Source organism: Protomyctophum bolini, assembly GCF_963924005.1.
Source record: "Protomyctophum bolini genome assembly, chromosome: 15".
In the NCBI taxonomy this organism is placed as follows: Eukaryota; Metazoa; Chordata; class Actinopteri; order Myctophiformes; family Myctophidae; genus Protomyctophum; species Protomyctophum bolini.
The window spans coordinates 13,876,528-13,890,298 of NC_137876.1; the positions used below are offsets into that span (position 1 = coordinate 13,876,528).

The 13,771-nt window shown below is 42.8% G+C and overlaps 1 protein-coding gene across 3 annotated transcripts in view; it reads left to right on the forward strand.

Annotated features, from left to right (window-relative positions):
- The first annotated feature begins 9,534 nt into the window (after positions 1-9,534).
- The window catches only part of hectd1 (HECT domain containing 1), a 32,982-nt gene continuing 28,745 nt past the window's right edge, over positions 9,535-13,771 (forward strand). For 2 of the 3 annotated variants that reach the window (XM_080784695.1, XM_080784697.1), the window contains exons 1-3: positions 9,535-9,744; positions 12,584-12,649; positions 12,938-13,090. In XM_080784695.1, the coding sequence (XP_080640821.1) occupies positions 12,951-13,090 (140 nt within the window). In that variant the 5' untranslated portion in view covers positions 9,535-9,744; positions 12,584-12,649; positions 12,938-12,950. The remainder of the gene's footprint in view (positions 9,745-12,583; positions 12,650-12,937; positions 13,091-13,771) is intronic. The other variant, XM_080784696.1, reaches the window with a different exon arrangement.

Sequence of the window (13,771 nt, forward strand, 5' to 3'; positions counted from 1 at the left end):
CTAACTGGGCCCTAGGCCGGCCCGGCCCGACTAATTAGCATAGATTTTAGGCCCCACCCGGCCCTAAAACGTTGTGTTGGGTCGGGCCTGGTCGTGTTTGTGCAGAATTTGAGAACCACACACACACACGCACGCACGCACGCACGCACGCACGCACGAACCATCTGTTCCAGCTAATGTTATAGGGTTTGATGAGCTGTGTCAGCCAGACATACCTTTTCTTTCTGGCAGGAACATTGGAATCGAGACCTTCACACGGTCATTTTAGAAAAGCTGACACCAGCATTTCCAAGAGCCATGATGGTCTTTTTGGACCATGCGAGGCCATAGACAACTCTCAAAAGTCAATTGCGAGTGAGGGGGGTACTGGAGTGCCACACGGTGGAAATAGCTTCACCCAAACACGCTGAAGCTTTTCTGTGCCTTCAGTAAGCCCCGGTCACAAAGATGGCCCCAGCTCCCCCGCTCACTTCCATTTAGGGGGAAAACAGGGAGAAGCGTCACGTGCATTGTAGGTGAGAAAGCGACAAAAAGGCTACAAAAAAGAAACACCTCTGAGCTTTTTCAGAAATTGTTCTACCTAATATGAATTTGTCATTCATATTTATTGATGTAATTCACACTTGCATGCTATTCATATGAAATGTTTTCATATATGTCAAGGTGCGCGATCACAATGTTGTCATATTGCACAATGCGCATGCATAATGTTTTCACAATGCTAGGGATGGGCCGTAACCACCTCACAATAGTAATATCACAGAGATTAAAATGTATCGTGAAATTGTACTATAGGATGAATTCACTATTGTTGAGCTGCAAATTCACTACCACTTAAACCCTCTATACTTGATACAACGGAGAGCGCATTTGTGAGCTTGTAGAACGGCTATTTTTGGCAGGTTCAATTGGTTAACAAAAATGGCATTTAAGGTTTTTAGCAGATTTTGATTATTGCGATAATATCGTTAATCACAATTATTTTTGCCACAATAATCATCTTGACATGTAATCTTCATAATCGTCACATCCCTATTGCGTGCCTTCCCTCACTTCTAAAAACAGCACTAGTCAAATGGTCTACATACCGGAGAAGGAGCCTCCCAGCATGCGTGGTAGGCTTTGAGGTCTTTGAGGTAGGCTTTGCGTTCCTCTTTGTGTTGGGCGAGAGCCACATAGATGGGCTTGGTTCCAACGACGCGGCCGTTCATCTCCATCACAGCCATGGTGGCCTCCTCGGGGGAGGAGAAGCACACAAAACCAACACCTGTGGAGCAACCGTCCACCAGCATAACCTAGAAGACAGACATCACTTTAGATCTCCATAACAATTTTAGTTTCATCAAAATGGCTTTGATTGCTGCCAATCAGAGGATAAACTTAAAAAGCATTTTGGTGCGTAGTCCTTGGTAATCTATGTGACCACAAAGTCGAAGGATTACACTCAAAAGGAAAGGAGACCCTATTTTTTCTGTCAAAAAAGGAATCTTAGCTGGTACTGTACCGTACTGTATACTGTACCATACTGTGCTGTACCATACTGTGCTGTACTGTAAAATACATTACTGTACTGTAGCATACTGTTACTGTACCGTACCATACCGTATTGCAGCGTACTGTAACATACTGTACCGTACTGCACTGTACTGTACAATACTGTCCCATACTGTGATGTACTGTACCATGCACCCTCTCTCTCCGTGTGTGTGTGTGTGTGTGTGGGGGCGCGTGCACCAAGTATTGACTGCATACAATAATATACTTTTCAGATGGTTGACATTTCTCGTTTAAAAAAATCATTTCTTTAGTGGTCTATAATTTGTTGATAGGATTTTTAGATTTTCATGAGCTGTACGCCATAATCATCTAGATTAAAACTGAAAAAAGGTTTAAAATACTTCACTTTATGCACAATGAAATGAGAATGTATGAAAGTTTCACTTTTTTAATTATATTACGGAAGAAAATTATATACACAGTATATATATGTATTCGCTGAAATTTGAAATTGAACTGGTAATAAACTGATTTCTATGCTGTTATGATGTCATAACACCGGTAAATCACACTGGTAATGCACACTGATCTGCCCAATCGCACTCTCACCTTAGCACTTGTAATTGATCCATACGGAGAGAACTCCCTATGCAGTTGCTCATCGTCTATGGCGCCATCCAGGTCCTTGATGTAAAGGTTACATCCCTGAAAATAGAGCCAAACAGTCATGATCTACACCACTGATCTCCACTTACAGGGTGTTGAGTCAAAACTCAGGAATGGACCAAAATCTGGTTAGGCATGACAACTCAGACCTCAGAAACTACATCTCTCGTTACTTGATTAGGAGCACCTTAAAAGGAATGGCAGTGCCAGTTTTATATGCATTAGGCCATGGATGACCATTTCATAAATGTGTAAACTCTGGGACTCCAAATCTACACTGAAAATTGTCAGTGTAGATTGAATGTATAAATCTATCCACAGTTAGTTAATTAAGGTCACATTCTCACCTAATACTTCGGTAGACTCATGCGTACAGTATGGGCGGAGATTTTGGGATTCTTGCATACCGGTATTTAATTTGCTGCGGTTTGCCTTCACACTGTCATCCGTAGCAATTGGAAACGCAGCAGGGGGGACCTTTATTAATGTGTTCCATTCATGAACCTAGCCTACAACACAGCCTACAACACAGTGAAATCTATGGTGATAAAATTATACTCATAAGATAACGTGCATGTGTCGTGCCGTCTGGGACTGGACCCCCCCCTCTCTCTCTCGCTCTCTCACTATACGCACACAGCCACACACTGTTCTTTTGGGCATGGAGGCACAGCGCTGAGCGCACGGATATAACAGACAGCAGCGCAAAATGTTTACACGTTTATTGAGATGAAAGTTCCAGTCCCCACACAGTGACAGCACTCCATGTTTACGGCACGCACAGACAGACAGAATATTCTGTATGTAGGCTATAATACTATTACACTGCACTGCAGTGTTTATGTGTTTTCTTGAGCAATTGATTAATGTACTCGTCCTCATTTCGATCACGGCTTCAGTCTCCTCATTCGACCACGTCTATCCACGGTAACGGGACATCTTTGCGCTGCGTAAATATGCCTTCTCCGTCTCCAACTGTGTTCAGCTCCTCACCCGCCACATTGTTTGCTTCATTTCCTTTATTTACTGCGGATTGCATTCACACCTGCACCGAATCGTAATCGAGTGCGATTGGAAGCGAAGCGAAACCCCCGTTTTTGCTCGGAGTATAATGCGGTTCTTTGATACGCATTACGATTCGAATGAGCCTTCACACCTGCCAAACGAAGTGCACTTTCTGAAAATGCGCAGCAGAATTCGTTTTAATCGCAGCAAATCTCTCTGGTATGAATGTGACCTAACACTCGCAGTTACAGACCCAAAGGGTTCCCTGACCCAATGTTTACAAGCAATGATCTCTAAACTGTGAATACACACGTAAAAAAAAAAGATTTTATGAAATTTAACATAAATCGATTGATTGAAATGTTTATTTGAATAAAGCAAATTTAAAAACAATATAAACAAAAACATCATAATAACATGCAGTATTACCAATCGATTACCATCTAAATCAGAGGTTCTCAACCTTTTCAGGCCATGACGCCCAACAGAATCATATTTGAACAGGGGACCCACCACCCTGATGATCACTTGGAATTGTAGGAATTGAACAGTTACATTTAGTTTGACTCTGTTTCAGATAAATATTGTGAATAGCCAATCTACAAGGTCACAACGCCTCACGTTAGCGGAGTAAGCTTGTAGATCAGCTTCCCCAGAGTTGTTGAAGTGTCCTTGGCTCTTGAGCAAGACGCTGAACCCCTAATTGCTTCCTACACCATCAGTGTATGTAAAGCGCCTTGGATAAAAGCACTATATAAATGCACCATTTACCATTTCACTTTACTGTCTCCTGTAAAGTGAGAGTAGTCATGTGGGAACCTCCCTGGGGGTCCCAACCCACAGGTTGAGAACCACTGATCTAAATGACAAATACAGAGTTTCTGCTTACCTTGAAATGGCTGAGCAATTCCTGTTTCAGCAGCTTAAAGTTGTGTTCTGTGCCATTCATGTCTTCCACAGCCTGTGGATGTGATCAAAACAATATGGTTGAGTTGAGAGACAAACATGCCTTTTTTCCACTACAAACAACTGTACTGTAAGTGGTAAATTAGTTTTTAGTGTAAATAGTTTTTCTCCTGTATTGTACCTTTTTGTAGGCCTACAAAGGCCTACTCAATTTGTTTTCTGTATGGGGAGTCGGGACTACGGATGGAATTTAGCATTCTTGCTAAATTCAGTATGACCAGTTAAATACCCACAACTTGTTTTACACTGTTTTTGACATTTATTGACTATACACATATGTCCCCAGGAGCAGTATGGGTTGGTGGCTGGCACCCCAGCCTGCATCCTCCGTGAGGAGGAAGCCCAAAAACCTTCGATGAGACCTTTAGGAGGGCCATTTGAGCCGCAAGCGGCGCCTGCAGTACCACCGTTGCGTCTCAAAAAAACCATCACTACTGAATGAAGTGTCTGGTGCTGGGAGTCTTGTGCAACTTGTATCCGCGACCTTATTCGTCCGCTTGTATCTGCAACCTTATTATTTCGGTCATGATTCACAATTCATGACCATGTGCTTTTTCCTAATAAAGTTATTTATTTTTTAGTTTGTTTCTCCCTCCCCATGACTTTGAGTACCTAGAAAAGCGCTATATTAATCTCTGAAATGTATTATTATTATTTTAATAAATGTATATCCCACGATTTTGTAACGCATTCTTTGTCAATTATCTAATGTGATCCTGGGCTCTACACACCCTCCGCCAACCTGGGGAGAGTAACGGACTTGAACTCATGCTTCCTTCATGCATGAGTGTCCAAGTCACTCCTTTACACCTGACGGGGGAGTTTCCCTGGTTGGAAGGAACACATTATTCCAACCAGTTCCTTTCCCCTCCATCAGGCGCCCCAGCTGGCCAGGGGGAGGCAGTTTAAAGACCAGGATTACTGCATGTTTTTGTGAGGGTACCTACCCTAGGGGACATGGGGAGAACATACAAACTCCACACAGAAAGGCCCTTTCGCCAACCCCGCCTTAGGTATGGGCACTGATGACGCAGAGGAGAGAACACACCACCAACACCCCCAGCGGGAATCGAATCCAGGACCTTCTAGCTGTGAGGTGACAGGACAGCACTACCGAGGCGACAGCACTACCAACTGTATGTATTATTATTATTATTAATCTATCCATCTATCTACAGTACAGTACAGTACCCACCCATCCTTCCAGTCATCCATCCAGGGCCTCACCTCACACCCATCCTCTACGGCTGTCCCTCTGGTCTGTTCTGTTGCTGCTGGTAGCTGCATTCTCCTGATAAAATTATGCATGACATTTATAGATGGAGCACAGTAGACGTCACTTCACTATAGAAAAATGCTGTCCAAAATTACATCCACACGACACATAATTAGTGTTTGTAGAAATATTAGGAGAAATTAACAGGGCTTTAACCACCTTTACCCTCTGGTGTCCCAGACTAGTATTGTGCAAATGTTTTCCCTTCAAGATGGGTGGGTAATCTACATTGGCAACTTGTCTTGACCTGAGTTATAGGTGCTAAAGCTAAAGACCGATTCATACTTTTTCGCACGACAAGCATAATTGCATAGGCCTTCACCAGGTGGCTAACCTTAGCTCCATGTATGCCTCCACCTGTTAACATGAACTCTCTGACTGAACTAAATAACTATACTTTTAGAATAGTGTGTAGAGTAGAATTATTCAATTTTTTTGTGAAGTCTGTGCGTGTATTATGACTTTTAGTTAATGTTTACCATGTATAACTCACACAAGACGTGATGTGATGAAACTTCTGTTGTTGTAAGCTAGCCCGTAACGAAGCGACAGTGCCCTCCAGTGGTTGCCAGATTTTGCGACAGCAATAAGCAACCTGCCTGCCCTGCAGGTCTATGAAAACAGGCCCAAAAGAACAGACTATGCGTCTATGCCACATCATGAGGACTTACATTTAAACCTAATGGTATAACGGTATTTGAAAATACCCGATCTACGGTGTGAGCTAGTAGATCTGCTTTTTTCAAAAAACATTTCTGAAAAGTGAAAAAATGGTCCTTAACATGAAAGTGTTGAGAACCACTGTTTTAAACAACATTAGGACATTTAGAACATTAGGAGACAAGACTAAATTAGCTGTCTGGTCAATAGCTCTGATGTCTTTGCACAAGCTATGGACCAGATACACTTTGGAAGCAAGCCCAAAAACCTGCAACCGGCAACTAGTGCCATAATGTACAGCCTACCAAAAGATATTACAAGCAACTTCACAGAAAAGCAAGCCCAATATCGGTTATAATAAGCAGACATGGCAACACTGGTCGTGGTGCGTGCTGTGATGATGATGAGTAGCGGCTCCTCAATCAATCCCAGGTGAGACCCCTCTACCAATCCCCTACCAATTTCCCAGACAGGCAGAGTAGTCTACTGGTATGGATATGGAAAGCCTGGTGAGGCGAGGTTAGTCTAACTGGAAGCCCGGCCCCATCGGTCCCATGTTAGACCCAGAAATGTTGGTTAGTATAAACTTGTATGATTCAAATATCATCTATAGGCTAGATTAAGCTTGGTTGCTAAAAGTTGCACGTTGAGCAATTTGAGTAATTAGCATAATATCATATCTATAGACCAATTATTTGTTTACAAACATTGGGACTGGGCGCACGGGTGACTGTTTCATGTAATCAATTCCCAACAAATCTCAAAACCTGTTTTGAGATCTGGTTTCAGTCGCTGGTTCCAGTCCATTCAACCTCCTCTTGTGAGTTGGCTAGTGATGTGCACCCTAGGAGACATTTATACTTCACTGTTGCGCACAGAGAACAGCTGATATACAACAAGCTTACATGTTGTGAGCGTAGAGGTCTGCGTGCGCGACACCATCACGGGACGAAGCATAAATTGTACTTGATGGGCTGCAGGTGTGCGTGCAGCTCTGCCGTGTCCATGAGCGCACCTGTTCTTATCACAGCGACTGGAGGTGTGGTTTTGAGGTCAACTGTTTTGAATTGCTATTATTGTTCAGACACAACAGAAACCAAGGACTATATATTTCAAGGGCGAGAGATCACAATACAAATCCTAATCATTCTTCCTCCACACTGGGAGAAAAACAGCATCTGAAAGTTTGATGGGGCATTTTTTACACATGAGTACAGTTAGAAATGTTCCATTGCATCTTATAAGAGGTCATGCCTCCCCACACAGTGCCCCCCCCAGTGCCTCCCCAGACAGTGGCCCTCCAGTGTCCCCCAGTCAGAGCCTTGGCTCTGCCCCCAGTGCCTCCCAGACAGTGCCCCCCCAGTGCCTCCTCTCCCCAGTGCCCCCCCAGACCTGTTCCCAGACCAAATTACCTGTTCCCAGACCTGTTCCCATGACTTGTTACCAAATAGTGAGGGGGCATAGCTAACCTATCGTTCATTTTATGATAAAAGCTTGGCAGAAGTGTTGATAGATATATTGGGAACAAATCTGGATATTGGGACATCCCAAATTATCAGGTGGGCGTGGCAGCCATTTTTCAAAATGGCAGCCAGGGGTTGGTCAAATCTTCCTAAACGACCCTCTACAATATAATTTTCTGTAGGAGGCTGAAATGTTGCATGAAGGTCAAGTGCTTTCATACCAATAGAGATAGAGTCCTGCGTACCATCTGTTTCTAAATGTCACATAATGCAGGAGGCAGCAAAATGTGTTATTGAAAACAAGCAGTCTGCTAAATGCAGTCGCATTTGGGTCACACACTGCTCAGTTCACACGGGTGTGATTTTTGACTTACTGTTTCACACACAAACAACAGACCAAAATATTTAATAACCTTCAGTCGTGTATGAAATTTATAATGACCCAGAGCCGTGACACACCGCCGCTGAGAAAGTGCGCCCGGCGTGGGCACAGGGCAGCGGACGCGGGACAGGGTCCCCCTGAGGGGGACTCAACCCACTGCCAGGTTGAGTCCTCAGGGCAGAAAGCACAGATCCAACTAGTTTACTAGTTTCGTGACTAGTTTTCAGGGAGAGGTGACTCTCCCCGAGGCAACTCTCCAAGAGGTGCTGCGACTCCCCAGCCGCGGAGATGCGGGGTCTCTGATTGATGGATTGGTCAATCAATCAATTGGGTCTCCGATTTATTGATTGGGAAGTGACTCTTGGCCCCGGGATGGACCTGGGGCCGCAACGTGCGTTCAAAGTGTCGATGGGAGTGGCTGAAAAATTGCTGCCACCAGGATGAGAATTTGGGATGGCCCAATATCCAGTCTTGTTCCCAACATATATCAACACTTTTATCATAAAATGAACGATTGGTCCAATATACTGATCTATGCACTAAAGGTTCTATGTTCCCCACTCAACCATAGGAAGTTGCTGTGGACAGTTCAGATGTCCGCCTACCAGTGACATCATCGATAGGGCTTTCTATTCATGGGAAGTTAACATGAATGTCATTATGGAAGGTATTGTTCTCACGCTAATACACATTTATATATTTGATTGATTGAAACGTTTATTAAACAGAGATGTAAAAAACAGAAACAGTAAAGTCAAACATTTAGTCCAAAAGGGATGGCACAACAAAAATCCTTGTTTCCATTTCGGCCCTATGTAATCAATTCATAGACATGACAAAATGAATGACAAAATTCAGTATCATCAGAGGAAAAACAGAGGGGGGGGGGGGGGGGGGGTGGTGTGTGTGTGTGTGTGTGTGTGTGTGTGTGTGTGTGTGTGTGTGTGTGTGGGGGTGATCATTTCCTCTCCCTTAATTGTGCCTGCTGAAAGGTCGATTTTCAGGCCTGATTTAAAATATGTAAACTCTGTTTTAACTAGGGTGGGGGTCAGGGCATTCCACGCTTTGGTGGCAGTGCTGTAGGAGAATATCACATGGTAGCCTATAGCACAGTAGGCTGCAGTGTATGTGTACTACTGCTACATAGTACAGTATAGTACGGTGTAACGGTACAGTACAGTACATTATGGTACAGTACAGTACGGTATGGTGATGCAACATAAAATTGCGCCTCATTACTGTTTCACTGTTCATGACTTCATGTTCATACTACATACTGTCATATTCTGGATGTAATTTCATTTTTCTAGCCTACTATTTAGACTTTCTTACTCTTTGCTACAAACACTGTCATACATTACAACATGACAACACAACACATGCTATCTTATTTCCATCTACTTCCCGGTCTGCATTTACACACCAACACCTTGCAAGGGTGACAACATCGCAAGGGAGCCAACCACGCGTATGTGGAACTAGAATCGAGACCGGTCGAGTTACTAACAACAATCCATTCCAAACTAATTTCTCCCTCTGCGTGCGCGTGGCACGCGTGCGTGTTCTCTTCGGTAGCACCAGGGTAGCACCCCCTGTCGGCAGCCGCAGGGAGGTGCAGAGCCTCGTCATCAGCAGCACACAGGCACAGCAGTGTCTCCATTTCACTGCGTTTCGTTTCTACCATCATCATGACCTTTTAGATCCGTTTACAACAAACGGGAGGAAGACAGTCGTTTCCCCTCCATGTTAAACACGTCGTCTTCTTCACATTCTAGCAGACTGAAGAAGACATTCGGCCTTGAAATTCACCTCGCGTTTGACGGTGAACGGTGAGTCTTCATCTTCATCTCTCCTCTTTCAGCGGCCTTTCCTGCCGTCGATGGCCGGCCGACGGGCCGCGGCCTCCGGCTCTCCTGGAACTTGACCGCCGCTACGACTAACAGGCCACACGGAGAACACAGAACCGACTATTAACCTCAATATCAACATGATATTTTATATTTATACTAGACGGAACATAAATGCACCATTATAAAGATGAATGTTTAGGAGGATTAAAGTGTATATTCTTCAGCTGCTAGCTTAGCTAACGGGGCTACCCTTTAATAGCTATAGCAGCTGCTCAAAACAGCAGCTTTTTAGGGACATGTTTTCATGTTGGTCTTCTTGTACAATATGTCATTATTGGTCAATTTTTTATATTCATGAAATGTCTTCAATGTGTTATTTTAACGTCTAGTTATGAATGCCTATAGTTGCCAGACAACATCACATCGGCTAACTGAGCTAACGCTAACCAAAGACAACAATCCCTATTCCTAGAAATGTTTAAAGAACTGCTTTTAAACACTGGCAAGTCGGTTAGTTGGTTGTTACTTTGTCCATTTAGATGCGGAAACAACACAATTTAACCAGGGTTAACCTGTTTTATGCTCGTTAGCTATCGTTAGCCTAGCAGGCCAAATGCTTTTGTTTGTACCGAGACTGATTGTTCGTTACGTTATTTTGCAACATGGATCATGTTCTGGCTCTGTTGACCCGAAAGAGTCAAATGGTAAACAGACTCATCCGTGTTCATTTAGACGGAAAATGTCACTGTCAGATTATCAGATAGATGGGTTTATTGTTGTTTACTAGAGAGAAACAACATGTCTGCCGACTCTGCCAGATGGCTTTACAGTTTTACAAACAAGTCTGTCTGGCCCTAGATAAGTATAGTAACGTTAAGTACTTTTGATATAGGTATTGGGTATACTAGTGACATGTATGTCATCTTATTATATCAGGTGGGAGCCAAACTAAAGCTTGTTGTTACAGAGAACTAGTTTTGCCTTTTCTTGTTTTCACTAAGACTTTTCAACTTTGCTCTAGTTAAACTAGCTGTGTTTACTAAAAGTGGACCATGACTACTACATTTCCAATTAAGCAATCTCCTCTAGCCTTAGTTTACTGGGCAAGGGTCAGCCAGTGGGTCAGATTTAGGCTTGATGATAGGACCTGAGCTGGTGTTTGACATGGTAAACCGTTCAGAGGCAGAATGCTGAGGGATTCATGGGTTTAATAAGAGGATCTCTCTAAAGGCCAGACCAATGATTCACCACGCAACACCTTGTAACATGCAATTTCTTGCAACCATTATCCCAAATGGCAGTTGCAAGCAGTTGCGTATGGACTGGTCTTAACAGATACACTGTTGACAAATTGGCAGTCGGACAGACGGACACACAAACGGGGTTGTCTTAACAGCTTCAAATTAGTCCTAACCAAGTTGGGCCTGATGGTCTCCAAACGTTAGGTCCTGTTGAGTTGTATTTGAAGTGGTAATGGCTCCTGGTGTGCAGTGGTGTCAATACTATACTCTCAATCAGAAATGTCTTTTTTTGTGACTGATAGGGCACGGGCACATAGTTGTGTCAAGAGGCAGAAAGAAAGCACCTAGACCAGGTGTCTCTTCCTAGTTTTAAACAGATGGTGGATGGAAATGACGCTCGCTCGCAGCTTCAACTGGTAGCGTTGGCAAAGCGTTTCCGTTTTTTTGCAGACGCTACAAGTTGAAGCCACGCGCGAGCGTCATTTCCATCCACCATCTGTTTAAAACTAGGAAGAGACACCTGGTCTAGGTGCTTTCTTTCTGCCTCTTGACACAACTATGTGCCCGTGCCCTATCAGTCACAAAAAAAGACAATGTACTTGCGCCCATATCCTGGGTGTGTTTTAGAGCCATGGTCTGCAACAGAAGTAAAACGTATTAAATAAAGGAAAAAATAATAATTGATGCTCGAAACATATAGGGGCGAGAAGCACACTTTTATATTAGAAACTTTTCTCGCACACAGTGCTGTCACTGAATACAACACATGTATAATACAACTATACCGTACTAATACTGTGCTGGTATTATTATTTCTTCTTTCTCTAATATTTCCTTTACTTGTAAACAGTAACAGTGATATCATCTCACTGGGTTTCACCACTATAAAAAAGTTTTCCAGAAAACTGCCTCAGATCTTAATGGGTTAACACACATTTCTAAACAGCCAATCATATGGCATAAACGCATTTAGGCCTGTAGACATGGTTAAGACCATCTGCTGCAGTTACATTTTCAAAATTGAACTGCAGCAGTTAAAATTTTAAATTCATGATTTTACATGAATTTTCATCTGGCATGGTATTTGGCATGAGTATTTCAGAAACGACGGATTTTCACGCACAATTATGCAACTTATATAATTTCTAATAGGAACACAACCCTTGTAGGCACCTGGCCTTCTTGACATACTGTATTAGAAAATATCTGAGCCTGCTTTGAAATATTGAGACGTTTAGATAACATCAAATAGACCTTTTAGATTTTTTTTTTTTAAGTAGTGGTTTGTGTCATTTGACACTGGCAATAGCACAGTGAATTCATTCTCAATGCATTATTTTAACTACTTTTAGCAATCGACCCATTGCCAGAATTGGATGGTTTTCAGCTGATTGCCTATGATTGGTTACCATTCAGTTTCACTATGTCATTTTCTTTGCCGGTCAGGCAGGTTTTCAGAAGGTTTCAGGTTTTCCAGTTCAATTCTGCCTTTGAGCCAATCAAATTGAGCTATGGGGAAATCATCTTTGTTTTTGATTGGTTTATGCTGTTTTTATAATCTCTCTCTCTCTCGACAGGTGAGAGCGGTTGAATGAGGCCCAAAGAGTGGCATCATCTTGAGCAGTGATTGGACACTGAGCCAGGTGAGGGCTAAGAACCTATATGAGCATTATGGCACAAATCCTTTCCTTCTAAATGGCAATAACACTTTTCTCATACTAATAGTGCTAGGCTATTCTTCAGGCTGGCAGCCAATGTTTTATTCTATCCAGCATGGAATCAGATTTGCTTTATCAAGTCTGAATAACAAAAATAATCACACACATGGAAATCGATTTTACATAATTTATTTTGAAAGGCAAGCAGGGGAATGGCACACAGTCCAGCCAACCATCTCATCTTATCCATAATGTCTGCCTTTGTGTCTCAAGATCAGTATCCATCATGGCAGACGTGGATCCAGACACACTATTAGAATGGCTCCAGATGGGACAGGGAGACGAGAGAGACATGCAGCTCATCGCACTGGAACAGCTCTGCATGTTGCTGCTAATGTCTGACAATGTGGACCGTTGTTTCGAAACGTATGTAAACACTGCAGTTACAGTTATGCTACTGACCACAATGCACATATACAGTTCTACTACTGACAACAAGTAATGCGGATATACAGTTGTACTTCTACAGATCACAGTGCAGTTATACTATTGACCCTAATACAGTTGTACAGTTCTTCTACATACCCTAATACATTTAATTATAAAGTTCTACTATTGACAGTTATATAAAGTTATAACTGTATATCTGCACTGTGGTCAGTAGTATAACTACTACTGAACACCACAGTGCAGATATAGAGCACCGAAGTCCTGACGTCACTGTCAGTAGAGGGCGCAAACAGGTTCGTGTACTTTTTATTTGCATTATACTCCCCATAGGGGGATTTTAGATCGCCTCATATAAGAACTGTGTTTGAAAAATAAACCGATCACCCCAGCCTTTTCAATCATATGGATGTGAAGCATCGACTGAAGGTGGAATTGTACAAATATACCCAAAGAGTAACAAAATAAGCGCTAGTAACGAGTCAACAACCCAGAGACTACCTTTCCGGGTAGGCGGAGGGGCTGCAGCTGCCCGTCGCACAACAGAAACTGAATGTTAATTACGTTTATTTTTATTTTTATTTGATTGATATTTAATGTTTCGTGGTTAGTACAAGTTGAGTCACTGCCAGCTGAGCTTATGTCAACGAGGAATCTCAG